Source organism: Jaculus jaculus, chromosome 19 (assembly GCF_020740685.1).
Source record: "Jaculus jaculus isolate mJacJac1 chromosome 19, mJacJac1.mat.Y.cur, whole genome shotgun sequence".
Lineage (NCBI taxonomy): Eukaryota > Metazoa > Chordata > Mammalia > Rodentia > Dipodidae > Jaculus > Jaculus jaculus.
In genome coordinates, this window is record NC_059120.1 from 13,949,414 (window position 1) to 13,971,370 (window position 21,957).

At 43.3% G+C, this 21,957-nt stretch overlaps 1 protein-coding gene across 1 annotated transcript in view; it reads left to right on the forward strand.

Moving 5' to 3' along the window:
* Positions 1-21,957, forward strand: part of Dnai3 (dynein axonemal intermediate chain 3) — an 82,467-nt gene that overhangs the window by 43,819 nt on the left and 16,691 nt on the right. Inside the window, exons 14-18 of the mRNA XM_045138588.1 lie at positions 1,110-1,183; positions 4,053-4,197; positions 10,501-10,588; positions 11,963-12,093; positions 16,235-16,298. Coding sequence (XP_044994523.1) covers positions 1,110-1,183; positions 4,053-4,197; positions 10,501-10,588; positions 11,963-12,093; positions 16,235-16,298 — 502 coding nt within the window. The remainder of the gene's footprint in view (positions 1-1,109; positions 1,184-4,052; positions 4,198-10,500; positions 10,589-11,962; positions 12,094-16,234; positions 16,299-21,957) is intronic.

Below are 21,957 nucleotides of genomic sequence, written 5' to 3' on the forward strand. Positions count from 1 at the left end.
GGTGGCAAACACATACACAGAGAGAGACACATATGCACAGACACATACACAGACACACATACAGACACACACACACACACACAGACACACACAGACACACATACAGACACACACACACACACACAGACACACACACAGACACACACACACATACACATACAGACATACACAGACACACATACAGACACACAAATTTAAAGAGAATAATTGAAAAACAAAATAAAGGACATATGTATTTATGGATTTATTTATTTCCTTTGAGATAGGATCTCACATGTCTGACGTTGTTCTTGAACTCACTATGTAGCCAAAGATGACCTTGAATTCCTGATCTTCCTGCCTCAACTTCTTGAGGAGTTCTGGAATCACAGGTGATCAAGCATCTTTTTTGTTGAGATTACCTTCCTAATAATTTCATAAAAATGTCCAAGGTTTGCCTGACCTGTTGGTCATAAAAAGAGAAAGAGCATTTCCATCAAGGGTGTCAATGAGAGAATGGCATACCATCTATTACAAAGCTACTAAGAAATGTATAAATTTTCAGGTGAAGTCCAAATTGCATGATGCAAAAAAAAAAAAAAAAAACTCAGAAAAACATTTACATGCATTCTAACTGAAAATATGTAATAAAAATGTTCCCATGACAAAAGTCTGGACAAGAACACATAGCTGAATTATATTGATTTGGGCCGATGTTCCAAACTTCTGTATTAGTGTTCTGCTTTTAAAATTAATGTTTAACGTAGAGAAGAAGAAAATTAAAAAGGCTAACAGCTGGAATGGAGAGATTTAGTGGTTAAGACACTTGCCTGCAAAGCCAAAGGTCCCAGGCTCGATTCCCCAGGACGCACGTAAGCCAGATACACAAGGGGGCGCATACATCTGGAGTTCGTTTGCAGTGGCTGGAGGCCCTGGCTTGCCCATTCTCTCTCTCTCTCTCTCTCTCTCTCTGTCTCTCTGTCTCTCTCTTTCTCTCTCTCTCTCTCTCTCTCCCTGCCTATTTTGCTCTCTCTCTTTCTCTCAAATAAATAAAATAAATTTTTTAAAACTTGAAAACAATGGCTGCAACTATGAGAAAAAAATTACTTTTCTTAAATTTCTGAAAATAGATTAACCGGATGGGCTCTGTCTTTGAGAACCGGAATGGAATATGCTGTCAGCTTGTGACGTGCTCAGCAGACTGGTATGTCTTATTTAAAATACCTTTAAAATGTCTGTATGAGGGCTGACGAGATGGCTTAGCAGTTAAGGCCCTTGCTTGCAAAGCCTAAGGACCCATATTCTACTCTCCAGATCCCACATTAGCCAGATGCACAAAGGTGAGGCAAGCGCAAGGTCTCACATGCCCACTAGGTGGCGGAAGCGTCTGGGGTTCGATTGCAGTGGTGGAGACCCTGGCATGCCAATTCTCTTTCTCTCTCTCCTTTTCTCCCTCTCTCTCTCTAAAACAATAAAATAAAATGTCTGTATGAAAATACCTTGTGGGGCTGGAGAGATGGCTCAGTGGTTACGTGCAAGCATGAAGGCCTGAGGGGTCCTAAGACCCCCAAAGTTCCAGAGTTCAAATCTCCAGATCCCAAATAAACAGCTGAGTGTGGCCCCACTTCCCCGTAATTCCAGTCCTGCAGGGAGCAGAGAGCTGAGAATGTTGGAGCCCCACAAACTCTGGGATTAGTAAAGAGACTCAGGCTGAAACAAATATCAAGTGGGAGAGCAATGGAGTTCAGCCCTTGGTGTTATTCTGGGGCTCCTGTAATCAAAACCACAGGCAAACATATGGGGTGCTGTGACACACACACAGAGAAAATACACTGTGTTCTTTTTCTCCTGGATGTTCCTAAAACCAGTGCCCCTTGAGCTCCTTAAGTAATTTTTTTAACATTTTATTTTTATCTATTGATCTGAGAGAAACAAAGAGGCAGAGAGAGAGAGAGAGAATGGGTGCACCAGGGCATCCAGCCGCTGCAAACAGACTCCAGACACATGCACCATCTTGTACATATGCCTTTTGTGGGTTCTGGAGAACTGAACCTAGGTCCTTTGGCTTTGCAAACAAGTGCCTTAACTGCTAAGCTATCTCTCTAGGCCTTAAGTAATCTTTATTACTGTGATTGAATTAATACAAGTAAAGGAGACTATTATGGGTTACTGCTGATAGACTGTTGATAGTATAAAAATTCTATAGATAACTTTTAAAAACAAAAGCCAAATAATTAACTAGGCTTTATAGCTGCTGCTGCTGTATGGCACTATCCATATCTGCTTTTCTATGTCCTCATATTTGTAACTTACAAAATGTTTTTTTTTAATTTTTATTAACATTTTCCATGATTATAAAATATATCCCATGGTAACAAAATTTTTTTTATTTGCTTACAATTATGAAGATTGTACCATTTAGTGAGGAAGGCGTCTTTTAAGTGGTAGATGTTTTACATTCGGATTGTGTATTTTGAAAGAGCGTATGTGTGTCTCCGTGTGTGTATGTGCGCATGTGGGACTGTGTGCATGTTTGTGTCATGAGTGTGAGCGTGGTTCGGAAGACAACTTTCCTCCCCTTCCACGTCACTTGAGGCAGGTCTCGTAGGTCACCACTCTCTGTGCCAGGCTAGCTGGCCTGCAGGTTGCTGGCATATATTTCCTTCTGTGACTACAGAAACCCGTGACAGTGTGCAGCTTTCACTTGGGTCCTGGGAATCTGAATTAGATACTCACGCTTGCACAGTCACCAGCCGCGGAGCCACCTTCCCAGCCCCGCACAGAGCATTTGCTTGTTTTTACGAGATAGGGTCTCACTCTAGCCCAGGCTGACCTAGAACTCACTATGTAGTCTTGGGCTGGCCTCAAACTCACAGGAATCCTTCTGCCTCCCAAGTGCTGGGATTAAAGGCATGTGCCACAACGCCTGGCAGCTTTTTAAAAAAATATTTTTATTTATTTTATTTGTTTAACAGAGAAAGAGGGAGAAAGAGAGACACAGAGAGAGAATGGGTGCACCAGGGCCTCCAGCCACTGCAAATGCTCCAGATGCGTATGCCCCCTTGTGCATGTGGCTAACATGGGTCCTGGGGAATTGAACCTGGGTCCTTTGACTTTGCGAGCAAACACCTTACCCGCTAAGCCATCCCTCCAGGCCCCAGCAGCATTTTTTTTTATAAGCAATTTGGTGGAGGCTATTTCTTTAAATAAAATTTATATCACCCATTTTATAGAGCTCGGAATTCATTACAATGTAGGAAACAAGAAAAGTAATATTGGTTTTCTAGCCTCCGCATACTAGACAAACTTGACTATTAAGAATGGCTTTGGCAGCTGGAGAGACAGCTCACTTACTTGCAAAGCCTGATGGTTTTGGTTTGAATCCCCAGCACCCACAAAAAGCCAAAGGCACAAAGTGGAGCATGCGTCTGGAGTTCGTTTGCAGGAGGAGGAAGCCCATACCCACTCTGTCTCCACCTCTCATAAATAAATAAATATTTTTGAGAAAGCATAACTTTGTAGATCCTGCCTGTAACCCCAGAATGCTGAGGCTGGAAGATTGTTGGTTCAAGTGCAGTGTGGGCTATGTAGTAAGACTCTGTCTCAAAAACAAAATCTTTGACCCCAGTTCAAACGCTGGCACCTTCAGCTCTGGAGGCCCAGCAGCGACAGATATGGGACGGCAGGAGAGGGCGCAAGTGCAACCAAGAAACCCGATCAATCCACTGAATTACAGATTCGAAGCAAATGAACTTTTTGGTGCGAATTTTAGCCTACCTAACAAAGCTCCATATATATTAAAAACTTCATCAATTTTCAAACTGGATTCTCATGCATGGTAATATGAATCTCAAGTCATTAAACAACCTTATAAATGGTGTGATTCTTTAAAATAAAAAGGTAGAATGGTCCTATTCATAAAAGCTTAGTTTCAGAAACATTGGAATGTAGCCAAGTTCATGTCCAGGCTGACCTGGAAATCACTATGTAGTCTCAGGGTGGCCAGGGATGGTGCTGGGGTCTCACCTCTTGTTTGTTTTTAATTTAAAGAAACAATACAAACTTTCTTTTAGCACAATATGTTTCTGGGACATTAGACCACAGAAAACTGCAATAACCCAGCCAACAGAGAAAAAGAAAGAAGAAACTATTGAAATTCCTTTTGATGTACCACCTACTTTTTTGCATCTAGATCTCTCCTGGAAACCTCTCTCCAAGGTAGGGAACATGGAATTAGCACCATCCTTTACACTGTATGTTTTGCATTAAGACACACACACACACACACACACACAGAGATACACATATATATACACCCTCTAAATGTAGAGGGACTCAAATGAACATACAACCTTAAAATTCATGAATTCATTCAACCAATAAATTCCTTGATTTAGGGTAATTTTTTAAATATTTATTTAAGAGAGAGAGAGAGAGAGAAATAAAGATGCTGAGCTAGAGAGATGGCTCAATGGTTCAGGTGCTTGCCTGCAAAGCCTAATGAATGCCCTGACTTTGATTCCCAAGTACCCACATAAAACCAGATGCATAAAGTGTTGCATACATCTGGAGTCTGTAGCAGCTGGAGGCCCTCGCATGCCCATTTTCTACCTCTCCCTGTTTGAAAATAAATAAAAATATATTTTTTTAAAAAGAACAGATACGGACTGGAGGGGTGGCTTAGCGGTTAAGGCGTTTGCCAGCAAGACAAAAGGACCCAGGTTCAATTTTCCAGGACCCACGTTAGCCAGATGCACACGTCTGGAATTCGTTTGCAGTGGCTGGAGGCCATGGAGTGTCCATTCTCTCACTCTCTCCCCCTGTTTCTCTGTCAAATAAATAAATAAAGAAATAGATTAATTAATTTTTTTAAAAAAGAACAGATGTAGCAGGGCCTCCTGCCATTGCAAATAAATTCCAGATGCATGTGCCACTTTGTTCATGTGGCTTTACATGGTTAGTGGGGAATCAGACCCAGGCTGTCAGGCTTTGCAAGCAAGTTCCTTTAATAGCTAAACCATTTTCCCAGCCCTGGGGTGATTTTGGATACTTGCCCAGACCAACCTAGAAATCCAAATTATTGTGAACTTGGGATTGATATTTTATGGTAAACCAGCCACAATTGACTAACTGTTTGAATAACAACTCTTCAAATCAATATCAGTCTCTTGAAAACAGATAAGTTCTCAGGTTGGCACAGAAAAGTTGATTTTTTTTCCCATTGGATAGCAAAAATTCTGTGCATTTTCCATATTGGTCATAGGAAATGATATTGTCTTCAACTAAATAGTAATTGAATAAGAAGTTACTTATATTTTTTAAATTTTAATTTATTTGCACATGCAAAGGGGAGGAAGAAAGAAAGAGAATGGACATTCTTGCTACTACAAACAACCCCATACACACGTGCCATTTTGTGCATATGGCTTTGTATAGCTACTGGGGCCCAGCACAGGCTGGCAGGCTTCGAAAGCAAACTCCTGACCTTCTGTGGCATTCCCCCAGCCAAAGTGATTTGTATTTATCTTGAAACCTAGAGCTTGAAGAAAAACAGTTTTTCTGAGAACAGTATAGTTAATAATGGGATAGGTAAGGAAAGAGAATGGGTATTTGGGAGGGGTATTTTCAATGTATATTTTGTCTCACTATAGCCCAGGCTGACCCAGGACTCACTCTGTAGTCCCAAGCTGGCCTCAAACTCACAGTGATCTCTCTACCTCTGCTTGCTAAGTGCTGAGATTAAGGGCATGCACCACCATGCCCAACTTGTCTTTTAAAAAAAAAAAAAAAAGTTTATTTATTTATTTATTAGAAAGAGAGGGGCCAATAGAGAGAGAATGGGCACTCCAGGGCCTCTGGTCACTGCAAATGAACTCCAGATGCACGTGCACCTTATGCATCTGGCGTACATGGCTACTGGGGAATTGAACCTGGGTCCTTAGGCTTTGTAGGCATGTGTCTTGACCACTAAGCAATCTCTCCAGCCCTTGTCTTTCTCTTTTTTTTTTTAAATATTTTTTTTGTTCATTTTTTTTTTATTTATTTATTTGAGAGCGACAGACACAGAGAGAAAGACAGATAGAGGGAGAGAGAGACAATGGGCGCGCCAGGGCTTCCAGCCACTGCAAACGAACTCCAGACGCGTGCGCCCCCTTGTGCATCTGGCTAACGTGGGACCTGGGGAACCAAGCCTCAAACCAGGGTTCTTAGGCTTCACAGGCGAACGCTTAACCACTAAGCCATCTCTCCAGCCCTCTCTTTTCTTTAAATAGTTTTTATTTATTTGAGAAAGAGAGAGACAGTGAGAGTGAGTTAGGCAGAGACAGAGTGAGGATGGGCGCCACAGGGCCTTCTGCCACTGCGAATGGACTCCAGGTGTGTGCACCAGTTTGCATCTGGCTTTATGTGGGTACTGAGGGATCGAACTCAGGCCTTGAGGCTTTGCAACCCAAACCCTTTAACCATTGAGCCATTTCTCTATCCTCAGGCCTTTTCTTTAGAATGTGTATTGTTACTTGTTTGTGTTCATTGTGTGTTTAATGAAGGTATAAAACACATCACTGCAGGAGGATGTTTTATAGAATATTAGCATCGTGACTAATATAAATTATATTTTGTTTTGTTTTTTCAAGGTAGGCTCTCACTCTGGCCCGGACTGACCTGGAATTGACTAAATCTCAGGGTGGCCACAAAGTCACTGCGATCCTCCTACCTCTGCCTCCCAAGGGCTGAGATTAAAGGCGTGTAAATATTTTAATGATCATGTAAAATACAATCTGTTAGACCTCAAAAAAAAGAAAGTGCAAACTTTTCTGCAACCCTAACATGTTGGAAAGTCTCCGTAAAGCTTTTGCCCTCCACTCTTTTATAGTCCTCCTCTCTGGCGTTGGGGGATGGGAGCCTAAGAAGACTGTCTTTTCCAGTGTGGTTCAAAATGGTCTAGTGAAGCGGCATGTCAGTGACAGTGTAGGACCATGACGTTTGCCCAGGGGTATTTCCAGTAACACAGGCAGTTAAGAGGTTTAATAGTTTCCAAGCCTGGAAACTAGCTAAGATCTTGTTCTGGTGAACTCGACAGCATTATAAATCCTACTCTGTCCTCTACAGAGAAACTTCCTAAAACATGGACATTATGCCTAAAGATATCAGGAGTTTGTGAAGTTTCAATAACTGCCTCAAGGCACAGCATTAAATAGGACATTCGCCGAGGTGACACTGCATTATACTTCCGACGGGACAAGGACCCTGTGCCCGAGGGACGGGACATTGACTTTACCCCTAGTTAAGAGCGCCGGGGGTCAAGCTCAGCTTCGGTTCACACAGGATGCACCAGTGACCCCTAGGACAGTGAGTGGTCCAAGTACACTGCATTTCTTACACATCTTTCCCTTTGCTCTGGGTCAGCCTGTGGCTCTTTAAAGCCCGGAGGTCTGTAGGAGAGCTGAAGCTGTGACTGCCCTGAAAGTATTCCCCCAATAGACTCCTTGTCAGAGAACTCACCACATACCTTAACACAGAGAAAAGAATAAAGGCGAAATTTGCAGTAGCTTAATTTCTTTCATATGAAAAAAAGTTTAGCAATAACATGTACCCTAAAATATCTGGTGAGGCCTGTTACATGGCTTAGTTGTTAGGGCACTTGCCTGCAAGGCCAAAGAACCCAGGTTCGATTCCTCAGGACCCACATAAGCCTGATGAACAAGGTGGCATATGCATCTAGAGTTTGTTTGCAGCGGCCAAAGGCCCTGATATGCCCTTTTTTTTTTCCCCTCTCTCTCCCCCTCTTTCTCTGTCTCTTAAATAACTTAATTAAAATTAAATAAAAAATTTAAATATATGGTGATTCATGTCAAAAACTTCAAGATAACTAAAACATATTTTGGTAAGGAAAAATACACTGTATTGGTAAAGTTAATTATTTGTGAGAAATAGCCTCAAAATTAGGCAGGAGGGGAAGAAAGCCCACTCAGCAGACCCAGGATACACTGTGACTTGTCCAGTTGCGGTCACTCTGCTCAGGGACGCATGAGGACAGTCAGACAGCTTGTGGAGCGCAGTCGCCCTTGTCTGCACACCTGCAGAGGGGCGCCTACCCCGCTTTAACAGGCAAAGACATCACAAGCTGCTGGCGGGGGCTGGCGGGGGGAAAGGTACCTTCTTCTTGTCGGTGGGAATTAAGAAATACTTCCTGAGGCTAGAGAGATGGCTCAGCAGTTAGAGGCACGTGTAACAGCTTGGGTTCAATCCTCCAGCACCCACGTAAAACCAAATGCTTTGCGCATGTGTCTGGAGTTCTTTTGCAGGGGCGAGAAGCCCGGGTGTACCCAATCTCTCTGTATTTCTCCCTCTCTCCTTTCCTTCCTCCCTTTCTGTCTCCTAGGAAATAAATAAATATTTTTTAAATAAGAGAACCAATTTAATAACAGGAAATACTTCCTACTATCATACAATAGGAGGGTAAATGGTGACATCAAAATAGAAGAGAGAATAGTTGGAAGGAAGAATGAATTCGGTGAAGGGGATTCAGGAAGGGGGAAGGGAAGGTGTAGGGAGAGGATTGTTATCATGGTATATTGTCTATATGCATACAGGGTGTTAATAGTTTTTTAAATATTTTTAAAAATTTAAAAATAAAACCTTCCTGGGCCTTCTTTCAAAGAAGCCACCTGTCTTCTCCAGAGGAGACCTGACTGGGGTTTCCTACCACTCTTGGCACCAGGAAGTGGTCACAGGGCCTTTAAGCTAGTCTTTGCCAGCTCTCTCCTCAGCACGAGGCGCTTCCTTCTTTCCTTACCTGCGAGGAACTGTTCCCTACGGCTTGGAAGGAGTAAGTGGTCCTGGCAGAAGCCCTGGTCCGGTGAGCTCTTTTCTGGAAGAACAGGTCCGCATATTTAAGGACTCAGTTTCAGGCTCACATTTGGGTTCCACAGGCATCCTGTTCTTACCTTTTCCATCTTTCCTTAGATGCCATGTGTATAGAGCTTCCTTCTTGGGATTCTCATCACACACACACACACACACACACACACACACACACACACACAGCCTCTCTCTCTCTGCAAAGCTTGTGCAGAGCTTGTTGGCTTTGCAAAACCTCCCCTTCTAGCAAGCATCTGAGCCATCTCTCCAGTCCCCAATTCCCCTTCTTCATATGGGTCCTGATAGTTCTGGACAAGCCACCCGTCAGCAACCATGCTGGGCATGGAGAGTGGATTCTTGGCCTCTCAGTGGTCATTCGGACACTTCAGATTGCCCAGGTCATCAGTGTCCACACGCTTGGGCTGGTGACCCCAACATTGGTACAGTTGTCAGGCTTAACAAATCACTTATAAATTAGTTATTTTAATTCCAAGCCTAGTATTTTTCTATTTCTTTTGATTTATAAGTATCACAGGAGCAACATTATTAAGGGTTTGCTCTCAGGGAGAGAAAGATCATGGAAGGATGAGAATGTTCCTGATGTAACTAGGAGATTATGAAAAGGATATTAGAAGTTTCCTGGAGTAGGATTTACTGATTTGTGAATATAACTATGCAAAACAAGAATAATTTTACAGCAAGTAAAAAATCTCCTGGAAGGAAAAAAGTGGAAAAGAGTCACAGAAGGAAAACAATGACAAGGCTGAAGAGATGGCTCAGCCGTTAAGGTGCTTGCCTACAAAACCTAAGGACCCAAGTTTGATTCTCCAGTACCCACGTAAAGGCAGATTCACTGGTGGCACGTGTGTCTAGAGTTTGTTTGCAGTGGCTGGAAGCCTTCATTCTCTTTATCTGCTGCCTTCTCTCTCATATGTATATATGTACATGTATATATGTATATGTATATATATATATATATATATATTTTTTTTTTTTTTAAAGAAAACCAATGACATTTCGACATTCCAACCATCAAAGTGTGGCATAGGCCCAGGACCACACCTATCATTCAGGTCTATTTGTGTTCCTAAGGGGACCTTAAAGCAGCCATGTGGATACCAGATCCTTCCAGAACTTTCTGGAGCTTCATCTCACCGAGAGATTTAGGAAACAATGGAATAATATATTTTAAAAAATAAGGCTGTATTTTGGGTTTTTTTATCTTCACTTTTTTTATTTACAAGCACAGAAAGAGACAGACAAAGAAAATGAGTAAGAATGGGCATGCCAGATCATCTTGCTGCTGTGGATGAACTCCAGATGCACACATCACTTTCTGCATCTGCCTTTCTGTGGGCACTGGGGAATTGCACCCAGGCCTGCAAGCAAGTAACCACTGAGCCATCTCCCTGGCCCAAGGGTGTGTTTTGGAATAGAACAGAACACATTTATGAAAAGAACAAAGCTCAGTGGACTTTGAGATTAGGAACCGAGCCCTCAGACAAACTCCTGTTGGAAGCAAGGTTGTATACACATGACTTAGGCAATTGGAAGAACAGGAAGAAGGGAGGCTTCCCACTACCTGGGGGCAGAAGAAACAGAAAAAAATAAATCTCCTGAGGATATTTAAAGATACTTCTTTCTTTTCTGTTCTTCCCAAAGATAAGGCTGTCTAAGGGCGAAACAAGCTTAGACCACTGCCCAACCAAGCTAAGCCTGAATGAAGAACACGTTATTTTCAAAACACAAGGTAACTGACTGCTTTTGACCATTGAAAGGTCATCTAACACCATGAGCATTCATGTTTGATGAGGCCTAAAGCATGTTACTTCCTACAATAGTCTAATTCAGAAATACAAAACATTAAACTGGGCTAGAGAGACTGGCTAGTGGTTGAGGCACTTGCTGGCAAAGCCAAAGGTTAGTGTCACTTGTGAAGAGTAACTCGCATCAGATATCCTGGTGTCTTTTTCTTGAGTCAGGGTCTCACCCAGTAGGACTCAATTTGCTTTCCTTTTTCTGGTTTCTGAAGGCAAAAACCGAAGCCACTGAGGAAACATTTCTTCTCAAGTAGAGAAGCGTCATATTCTCATTTTGCCTCCTCCGTACAGCTTTGTCGCATTTTGTACGTTGCATTTTCATTTCTGCTCAGTTCAAAATTCTTTGTATGTTCTCTTGTGGCTTCTTCTTTTGCAATGGATTATTTGAGAATGAGGAGTGGGGCTAGAGAGATGGCTTGGCAGTTAAGGCAGTTGCCTGCAAAACCCAATGCCCTGACTTCAGTTCTCTAGTAGCCACATAAAGCCAGATGCACAAAGTGGCACCACGTGTCTGGAGTTTGTTTGCAGTGGCAAGAGGCCCTGGCCTGCCAATTCTCTCTCTGTCTCTGCTCTATTTCTCTCTGCTTGCAAATAAATAAATATAGTTTAGGGTTGGAGAGATGGTTCAGCAAAGCCTACTGGCCTAGGTTCAATTCCCCAGCACCCACATAAAACCAGAGGGATGGAAAGTGGTACATGCGTATAGCCTGCATGTGCACTGACAAGACACACTGTTGCAATGCACACACACACAAAAATAAACAAAATTTATGTTTTTAAATGCATAATTCAATTTCTAAATCTTTGGAGATTTTCCAGAGACCTTTATGTTATTTATACTTAATTTATTTCCATTGCAATCAGGGAATGTGCTTCACGTGACACTTAGGACTAGACTTGGTAGTCTAGGGAAGTATTCTGCATTTACTGTAAGAAGCTCTAGACCTCATGTACCTGGAGAGACAGTCTCATCAGTATCCATTAGGGTAGGATGCTTTTAACTTTTTCATCTTGTACTCTGTCCTTTTCACCCAAGAAATTTCTACACAATCCTAGAGGCACAGGCATAAAAAAAAAAAAAATAGGTATACAAATAAAACATTTACTGATAAGGAATGAGAAAGAAAAAAATTAAGAAACAATTTGGAGGGCTAGAGAGAGGCCTTAGCAGTTAAGGTAGGTCTACCACATTGGAAAAGGAATGAAGGAGACAGATGCATGTGGCATATCACAGAAAATATAGTGTGTGTTTTAAAATCTCTTTCACTGTACATATGTTTCTTTGTTTCATATTCTTCTGAAAGACAAAATGTTAGGCCAGGACAAGGCAGTGAAGAGCACAGAAACAAATCCATACCACGATCTGGAAGCGGGGATGTCCAATATCCTTAAGCCAATAGATGACTTCTGCACAAAGTTCTTCGTGGGAACAGAGGTAAACTGAAATTATCTGCTTTTGAAATTAGCATTTAAGTACACTGAAATGTATGATATTAATCTATTACACGTTTGCTTATAATCAAATATAGTCATGTTTTTCTTTTGTATTTTCATGTTTTAGTGTGCTCATTTCTTTTAAAGCTTTTTTAAGGTACTTATTTATGAAAAAGAAAGAGCAGATAGAGAGAATGAGCACGCCAGGTCCTCCAGCCACTGCAAACAAACTCCAGAAGCATGTGCCATCTTGTACATCTGGCTTACATGGGTACTGGGGAGTTGCCTGAGTCCTTGGGATTCACAGGCAAGTACCTTAACTATCTCTCCAGTCCCAATTAAAGATTTTTTTTTTAATGATTTTTTGTTTGTTTGTTTTTTGAGGTAGGGTCTCACTGTGGTCCAAGCTGACCTGGAATTAACTCTGTCATCTCAGGGTGGCCTTGAACTCATGGCAATCCTCCTACCTCTGCCTCCCGAGTGCTGGGATTAAAGGCGTGCGCCACCACGGCCGGCTCCAATTAAAGATTTTTAACCCTGTTGCTTCATAGATGCACACTAAGCTCTTTGACAGCTCTACAGCTATGGCTCTGCTGGTAGAGAGCTTGCCTATTGCACACAGAGCCCTAGGTTCCATCCCCAGCAGGCCTGTAATCTCAGCACTAGGGTGGTGGAGGCAGGAAGATCAGCTGTTCAAGGTCATCCTTAGCTACATAGCAAGTTCACGGCCAGTTTGAGCTACATGAGATCCTGTCTCAAAAAAGAAAATAAAAGTGGGGGAGGGCTGGAGAGATGGCTTAGTGGTTAAGGCGCTTGCCTGAAAAGCCAAAGGACTCAGGTTCAATTCCCCAGGACCCACGTAAGCCAGATGCACAAGGTGACACATGCATCTGGAGTTTGTTTACAGAGGCTGAAGGCCCTGGCGTGCCCATTCTCAGTCTCTCTCTCTCTTCCTCCCTCCCTCCCTCTCCCTCTCTCTTAAATAAATAAAAATATTTTTTTTTAAAAAAATGACTGGAGAGATTGCTCAGCAGTTAAGGTGCTTGCCTGCAAAATCTAATCACTCAGGTTTGATTCCCCAGTAACCACATAAAGCCAGATGCACAGTGGCACACACATCTGGAGTTCGTTTGCAGCAGCAGGAAGCTCTGGCATGCTCATTCTCCTCTCTGCCTCTCTTTTCTGTCTCTCTATCTCTTCCCTTGCAAATAAATAAATAAATGAATGAAAAAGTTCCTTCACAAATATGGAAAGCCACATAGAATTACGGACCCTGTCTCCTAATGATTTACTGGGCAATTATTCATCAAGCACCTTCACTGTAGGGAAGGAAACACGCTTAGCATTAGAGAGTAAGTAATAAAATGCCTTGTTTTGTTAGGCAAATACAAACCAGTAGGAAAAATTCATTAGTTCATGGGCGGGAGATAAAGCTCGCTAGCGAAAGGCAGTTGTTTGCAAGGCCTTCTGGCCTATTCGATTCCCCAGTACCCGTGTAAAACCAGAAGCACAAAGTGGCACATGCACAGAGTTCATTTGAAGTGGCACAGGGCTTTGGCACACCAATACTCTCTCTCCTTGCAAATAAATAAATCAATAATTTTAAAAATTGAAATAAAAAAAGCTCACTAACTCAAAAGAGAAGTAACAATTGGATATAATTTTGGCAATGACTGTCATTTTTAGCGCCAAGTATGATAATACCAGAGCAAGCTCATAGTTATTGGGCACTACAGTGCATCAAAATCTGTGCCAGGTTATCTTCCAAAATTATATCTCATTTAGTCTCAGTCATCCTGTAAAGTTGATAGAGTTATTTCCACTTTACACATGAGGAAGGGAGGCTGAGAAACTTGTCCCCAGTCAGTGATAGGGCAGACGTTGTCCTTCATGACTCCTTGGGCAGCAGGAAGATGCCGTCGGGACCTCACCAGTGCACTGTGCACCCGCCCTTTGCTACTTGGAGGTGAATCTGAGCCACAAGCTCTAGACAGCGTTGCACCTGCCAGGTACAGCATTGGATCGTGGCATCAGAGGTGAGGGGCATGGTCCTTCTGCCCTCAAGGCCCTTCCAGCCCAGTTAAGGAGCAGACACAGCGACTGGATGACAAATGGAATCCGTCTAGAGACCGTCAGTACAGAAATGGGAAGGTCGGGGAAGGTAACGCATGAGCTCACTGGATTCTCAGTTGAGGAGACCTTCAAGTACAGTTCTAAGCAGAAGTCATGGCCTGAAGAGAATTGTAGACTTATGGAATCCAAGGTTTGCCTGGGGATAGTGGAAGCATCTGTTTGCTGTGTTGAAGGCCAATGCCAAAGGGATTTTTCTGCCATCTTAGGTAGCTAGAATTTCATTTAGAATTCATTTAGAATTTCACTACAATATAGGTGTGCTTTATAGCACAGCAAGGTTTCAAGACTGCCCTGGGACTCACTCTGTAGTCCCAGGCTGGCCTTGAACTCACAGTGCTCCTCCTACCTCTGCTTCCTGAGTGCTGCAATTAAAGACATGTGCCACCATGCCTTTTTTTTTTTTTTTTTTTTTTTTTTGGTTTTTTGAGGTGGGGTCTCACTCTGGCTCAGGCTGACCTGAAATTCACTATGTAGTCTCAGGGTGGCCTCGAACTCATGGCGATCCTCCTACCTCTGCCTCCCGAGTGCTGGGATTAAAGGCATGCGCCACCACGCCCGGCTCACCATGCCTATCTTATTTTAAGATCTTTGAATTGTTTTAAGCCACAGCCAAATATGCCTAACACAAAATTGTTCACTGTAGCTATTGTAACTGTTCAGCAGTATTCAGTATATTCTTATTATGCAACTAGGTTTCGTTATTCCAAACTGGTCTGCGCACTTACAAAGCAGCCAGTTTGCCTCGGCTCTTTTCCCCATCTCCTGGTACCATCTCTTCCCATGGCATAAACAAGTGTTTTCTCATCCCCCGTCCCTTGCCTACACACCCTAACCCGCCCGCTCTTCGTGACTCCTCTTTGTATACACCCTGCTCCGTGCGTCCCTCTTGTCAGCCAGTTGGAGGTTGTTGAGCTAGAAAAGCACATCTGGATGACCTGGACACAGCCACTGAGCCCCGCTGCTCACAATCTCTAAGACACAGTGTGGGGCCACTACCTCTGTCTAGCCTTGTGTCCTTCACTGGTTCTGTCTCCTTCCTTCTATTTCCGTCTTTATGTCCCCTCAGAGCCTTCTGCCTTCCCCTCTCCTTACAATGCTCACCAGTTGGAACTGAAATGTAGACTGCTCGTTATCTATTTGAAATGAGTTTCATATTTCCTGTTCTCAGCTTCAAATTACTACCATGTTACACAGGCACCTTCCCTCTTTCTCTTTGATTCCACAAGTCTTCATTAAGTCCTCACTTTGTTCCATGCTGAGGCCAAATCACTAAATAAGACAAATTTGATCCCTCCTCTCATTCATCCTCAAAAATTTTGGAAAGCCAGCAGTTGTAATCCTTCCCGGTAACATATCTCCATAGCTGCCCATGTTCTCCGCAACATCATGTATAGATAAAAGCAATCTCAGGTTGAGAGATGGCTTAGTGTTTAAGGCACTTGCCTAAAAAGCCTAAGGATCCATGTTCAAGTCCCTAGATCCCACATAAGCCAGACACACATGGTGACACATGTTCAAAGTCGTGCATGCACACAAGGTGGTATACACATCAGGAGTTCAATTGCAATGGCTAAGGCCCTGGCATGCCAATTCTCTCTTTGTCCCTCTCTATAAAAGCAATCTCAGGATGGAGAGATGACTTAGTGGTTAAGGCACTTGCCTGCAAAGCCAAAGGACTCCAGTTCAATTCTCCAGGACTCACATAAGCCAGATGCACAAGGGGGCACATGTGTCTGGAGTTCATTTGCACTGGCTGGAGGTCCTGGCATGCCCATTCTGTCTCTCTCTCTCCTCTCCCATCCTCTCTTAAATAAATAAATATATTTTTAAAAAGCAATCTCATTTTTAGTTCAATATAAAATCAAGTACAGTAACAATTTTGAGATTTTTCTCCCCCTTTCCACTATATTGAATTATCATGTGATTAAACTGAGTTACTGTTTCTTATTTGTCTTGGGACCATCAATGTTAGCACAGGAACATTTACCTTGAACCCATAATTATTCTAGGAAGGTGAAGTGATATACACAGATTGGAAGATGGAGAGAGATCCTGAGACTGGCCGGTTTGTGTGTAAGTCTTACGGGTTACTTTTATTAATAAGATCTTCCTTTGGGGCTTAGTGGTTAAGGTGTGTGGCAGACAGCTGCTTCACATTCGCTGAGATGAATGTCCAGACCAGCACAGTTATGGAGGAAGGGATTTACTGAAGCTTACAGATCCAAGGGAAGTTCCATAATGGCAGAAAAAGCTGGCCAGCTTTAACAGGACAAAACTCAGAGAGAGAGAAGCACAAGCCAAAAAGCCTAAAGCCACACAGCACAGCACACTTCAGGAACTCCAGCTAGGCACACTTTGCTTATCTTTAGATAGAAATCTCAAACTTATCACCACACCTTAAGATCCACCCAGTGACACCACCTCCAGCCAGGTGGCTGCAGATGCAAACTACAAACTCATAAAACACTGAGTATATTGGGGGCCATCTATTCAAACTACCACAAGGTGCTTGCTTGCAAAGCCAAAAGACCCAGGTTTGATTCCCAGCACCCACATAAAGCCAGACATACAAGGTGGTGCATGCATCTGGAGTTCATTTGCAATGGCTACAGGCCCTGGCATGCCTATTCTCTCTCTCTCTGTCACTCTTGCCTATTTCTCTCTCAAATAATGATAAATAAATAACATCTCCCTTTTACTTTTAACAATGCAAAGGAATTCTGGGAAGTCTTTGTCCTGGTTGAGGGCCAGTTCTGATGAATGCTGTTTAAAAGTGATGGACTTGACTAAATGACATTATTACCTGAGATTGCTTGAGATACAGATAGAAATCTTGGATCCTTGCAAGGATAGTGGTGCACATCTGTAATCCTAGCACTAGGGAGGCAGAGGCAGTAGGATCACCACAAGTTCAAGGTCAGCTAGGGCTACTTTGTGAAAGCTTGTCTTGAGAGAAAAAAATCTTGGGTGCCACCCAGGCCTATTGAACTTGAATCTGGGTTTTTATAAGATTTTCCAGGTGATGCGTCGTCATAGCTAAACTTGAGGAGCCCTGACTTGAATGCTGCTTACATCACAGGTATTTTTGTACCATTTATTTAAAAATGCCTCCCAGTGTTCAGCACTAGACAAGATATCTTTTTCACACCTGACAAGGCTCAGGGACCACCGCAGAAGAAGCGGCAGTACGAATGTAAGAGCCAAAGAAGGGGAGGAGTGTGACAATACTGTTTTCCAGACACAAAGTGACTTTGATACTCACGGCCTCCCAGTGGCTGATGCTACTGTACAAAAAAACTGCATAAAACAATGACATCAAGATAGAAAAGAGGGGCTGGAAAGGTGGCTTAGCAGTTAAGATGCTTGCCTGTGAAGCCTAAGGACCCAGGTTCAATTACCCAGTACACAAGTAAGCACAAGGTGGCACATGTGTCTGGAGTTTGTTTGTAGTGGCAAGAGGCCCTAGCATGCCCATTCTCTGTCTCTGTCTGCCCCCCCCACTCTTTTTCTCTTTCTCGCTCTCCCCAGTAAATAAATAAATAAAAACAAAATAGAAAAGAAACTAGTTGGATAGAAGAGATTTGGCAAAAGGGGAGTGGAAGGAGAAAGAGGGGAGTTGTGGGAGAGGATTATGATTGTGATAGATTGTTTAATTATTTTTCTTTGGTTTTTCGAGATAGGGTTTCTCTCTAGCCCAGGCTGACCTGGAATTCACTATATAGCCTCAGACTGGTCTCGAACTTACAGTGATCCTCCTACCTCTGCCTCCCAAGTGCTGGGATTAAAGGTGTGTGCCGCTACACCCAGCCATTATCTATACTTATAGAAGTTGCAAAGGTAGTTGGGTCTTACCCAGAAGGACAGGGACCCTAAAAAGCAAAGCTCTCTCTGTTTAATAGGCTCAGAACCTTGAATTTCATAACTATAAACACTTATTTTAAAGCTTTGATTTTTATTATGGTATGAAAATGTATTTGAATGTACTCAGAGCTTGGAATAAGTAAATAAGGGATGAGGTAGTTCATAGGATGCCAGGCAGACAGGCAGCAGAAAGTACCAGAAGGTGGTGCAGGAGCAGGCTGGATTGGTTTTCAGGGGGATCTGGTCAGCACAGCAGGTGATTGAAGGGTCAGCGGTCAGAGCACAGCCTCCCGGGGACAAGCTGTCAGGGATGGCATGTTGATGTCAGACATCACCCCTGTCCCATTCAGTCCTACCAAATCTGGACCAGGGTCCACCTGGGAAAGCTTTCTTTGCCAGTCATACCTCCAGGGGATCCATTTTAGTCTTGAAGCAAAGACTCTTATGATTTTCTTTTATAATCTCCTGTCAGAGTCCAAGAAGTATGGCATCAAAAGAGGACTAGATGTAGCCCAAGGAGGCTCAAGTGCACACCGATTTTCTACTTTCCATGCTTTCCCATGTCTATGATTTAAAGTTGAACTCAAAAAACAAAAAACATGGATGTATGCTGGGCATGGTGGCATACACCTTTAATCCCAGCACTTAAAAGGCCGAGGTAGGAGGATCACTGTGACTTTGAGGCCAGCCTGAGACTACGTAGTAAATTCCAGGTCAGTTTGGGATAGAGCGAGACCCTACCTCAATAAAAAAAAAAGATTATTATTGGGCTGAAGAGATTTAGGGTTCAAATCCTGAGTGCCCACATGAAGCCAGATGCACAAAGTGGTGCATTCATCTGGAATTTGTTTGCAGCAGTTGGAGGCCCCCATGCACCCATTCTCTCTGTCTCCCTTCTCTCCCATTCTCTCTCCATATATATATATATATACACATACACACACACACACACACACACACACACACACACACACATATCCATATATGTAGCCAGACAATAGTAGTTGTTACTCCCTTGGGGCTTATGACCTCCCCCGCCATTATTCCCATTGAATTATGCTGGTACGGATAGATGTGGTATGCAGATGCTCTGAAGTCTGAATGAAGACATTCTCCTTTGGAGCTCTCACCCAGGGTCTTTCATAACACGGAGGAGCTTAGTGAAGATGAGGCTATGACTACAACCTGGCCCTCCTGGTCTGTTTATCTCAAATATACAGCTAGCCAGGAAGGAGAATTCCTTCTTCTTGGGAGAAACGTCTGGAAGATGGAATATGCACACCGAGTTGTATGTGGTAAAGAAGGCCACATCAAATGTTTCCGTATGATTTCAGAGGCAAGGCAAGAAATGCCGATTTCAAATGACGACAGTTGGCGTAATTCCTTCATGTGCTGTGCTCTAAAACGGTCAACCCAGCACTCCCAGCACTGTTCCACGTGTCTTCTGTGGGTGATCTCATAGCCTCATAGCAGCCCTACGGGGTAGCTTACGTGGGTGGCACTGCCAGCCTTTGAACCCAGGCAGTCTGCCGCCAGTCTGTGTACCAGATAATGACAATGGAAAATTGCTTTTTTTGTTTTGTTGTTTATTGTAATTTCCTCATAACAGCCTGGCCTGGAGGCTCTGGCACTCTGTGTAATAACTTCGGGGAGGCTCCATTCATTGCTGAATAACATGCAGGCCTTCCGAAGGACAAAAGGAAGACAAAATTATGGGATGTTATTGTAAAGAACAAACAAGCCTTCCGCTTGTAATGTTATCGCTTATTAGCACATCCAACCCCCAGGAAAGCCCTGCTCGCTCAAGGCGGTGATGTCTAGAGAAACTGCTAATCCCAAGGGCAGGCAACACTGAGGAACAGGAATGGCTTCTGAGGGTCTTTCGCCTTACCAGGAATCTTCTAGGTCACTCAAGAAAGCTTAAGAAGTATGAAATCTGTGATCTTTTCAAGATGGAGCATTGTAGGGCTGGAGAGATGACTTAGCGGTTAAGGCGCTTATCTGTGAAGCCTAAGAACTACTGCTCAAATCCTCCAGGTCCCACATAGAGCCAGATGCAAGTGACGCAAGTGTGCAATGCTGCACATGCCCACAGTAAAATTGACTTTTTATTTTTAAAATTTATGAGAAAGCAAGAAACAGAGAGAAAGAATTGGTGTGCCAGGGCCTCCAGCCACTGAAATCAAACTACAGATGCATGTGCCTCCTGGTGTGTGTGCATCACTTTGTCCATCAGGCTTATGTGGGCTCTGGGGAGTTGAACCTGGGTCCTTAGACTCGGCAGGCAAGCGCCTTAAGCACCAAGCCATCTCTCCAGCCTGACCTCTCTTTTTCTTAATCCAGAAAAGCTAAGATTTTTAAAGTTTTAAATTGTAGAAGACACATGAAACTTACCATCTTGAGAGCTTGTTTGGAGGTTCTAGCAAAGGAGCACAGCTGCTCAGGTGCCCGTGATCAAGACGGAAGGTTGTCCGCTTCGACCAAGCTGGCCAGCCACATCAGCCGCATCACCCTGGCGATCAATGGGGTGACAGATGTCACAGCCAGGCCACCCTCACTTCTGAAATTTACCATCTTCACCATTTTTTAAAAGACCATAAGAGATTGTTTTACTAATATAAAACAATATATATTAACATACATTTATAATTGATAATACCCAGAATGCCACTAAAGTTGTAGTAGGTGTATTCTCTTTATAAATACCTTACTTCCCAAAATACATTTTGTCTGAGATGTCTATCTAACCTCCAATGGAGGATGACTTGGCAGGTGTGAAGTTGCTGGATTTCTTATGTCTTTCTTGGTGTTTTTCCACATTATAGCTCTTCCCCACAGGCTGGCGCAAGGACTTCTCCTTTCATGAATATTCAGCTCAGGCAGACAGGGCACTAGTGACTGCCCAGCATACAATCAACAAATGGTCCTTATTTGTGTCTAAGGTGAAAATCCCTCCTCTGCCCCCATCCTCACAGCTTTTAGACTGGCAAGTCCACTGCAATTTTTTTCTTCCATTAGAAAGAGAGAGAGAGAGAGAGAGAGAGAGATACATACATACATACATACATACATACATGGAGTAAGAGAGAGAAAGAGAACAGTGATACCAACTACACAAACAAGAAAAATGTAGATTTGTTGAACTATACAAAATAATTGTTATGGTACTGAATCCATGGAAGTCATCCCCTCCCATTTCTCCCTGCCATTAAAGGGAGTCCTTGTTGATTCTTTATATTGCTAATGATCAGTAAGTACTTAGATCCTTTTTGTATCGCTCACACGTGGAGTTATTATTAGGGTGCAGTAGTCCATTCAGTTCATTCATTGTCTTTTGACATTATTTTGGTACAGCCCACTGCCTTCATCGTTGACACAAACTTGCTGGCCATCAGGCCATGGAAGGCAGTGGGTAAACCATTTTATAGGGCTCTAGTGCCTACAGGCATGTCTTTATGGCACATTCCAGTGGTAAGGGGGCCACCTTGCCCTCCTGTTTCTATGGTTGCTATGGGAAGAGGCCAGAGGAGAGGTGGGAAAGGAAAAGGAAACAGGAGGATTGGGATCTATTTGCATGGACTGGGACATTGGTTTGGGGGGGGGAGGTCCAAGAGCAAAGGGCAAGGTTAAGAGGGGATGGGGAGGTGGGAAACGGGAGGCGGGACAGAACTGGCACAATGGGAAGGGATGGACAGGATGGGGGGTGCAGCAGGGGAAGCTGGGGTGGACAGCGTGGCAGTGGAGGAGGACAGAAAGGGAGCAGCAGAGGGGACAGGCCAGGCTGACCGAGGGGCAGTGAGAGCTGCCCCGAACCGCTCTTTCTTCTTTTTTCTCATCGCCCATAATTTCGCCTTCCTCATCTCACTGGGGC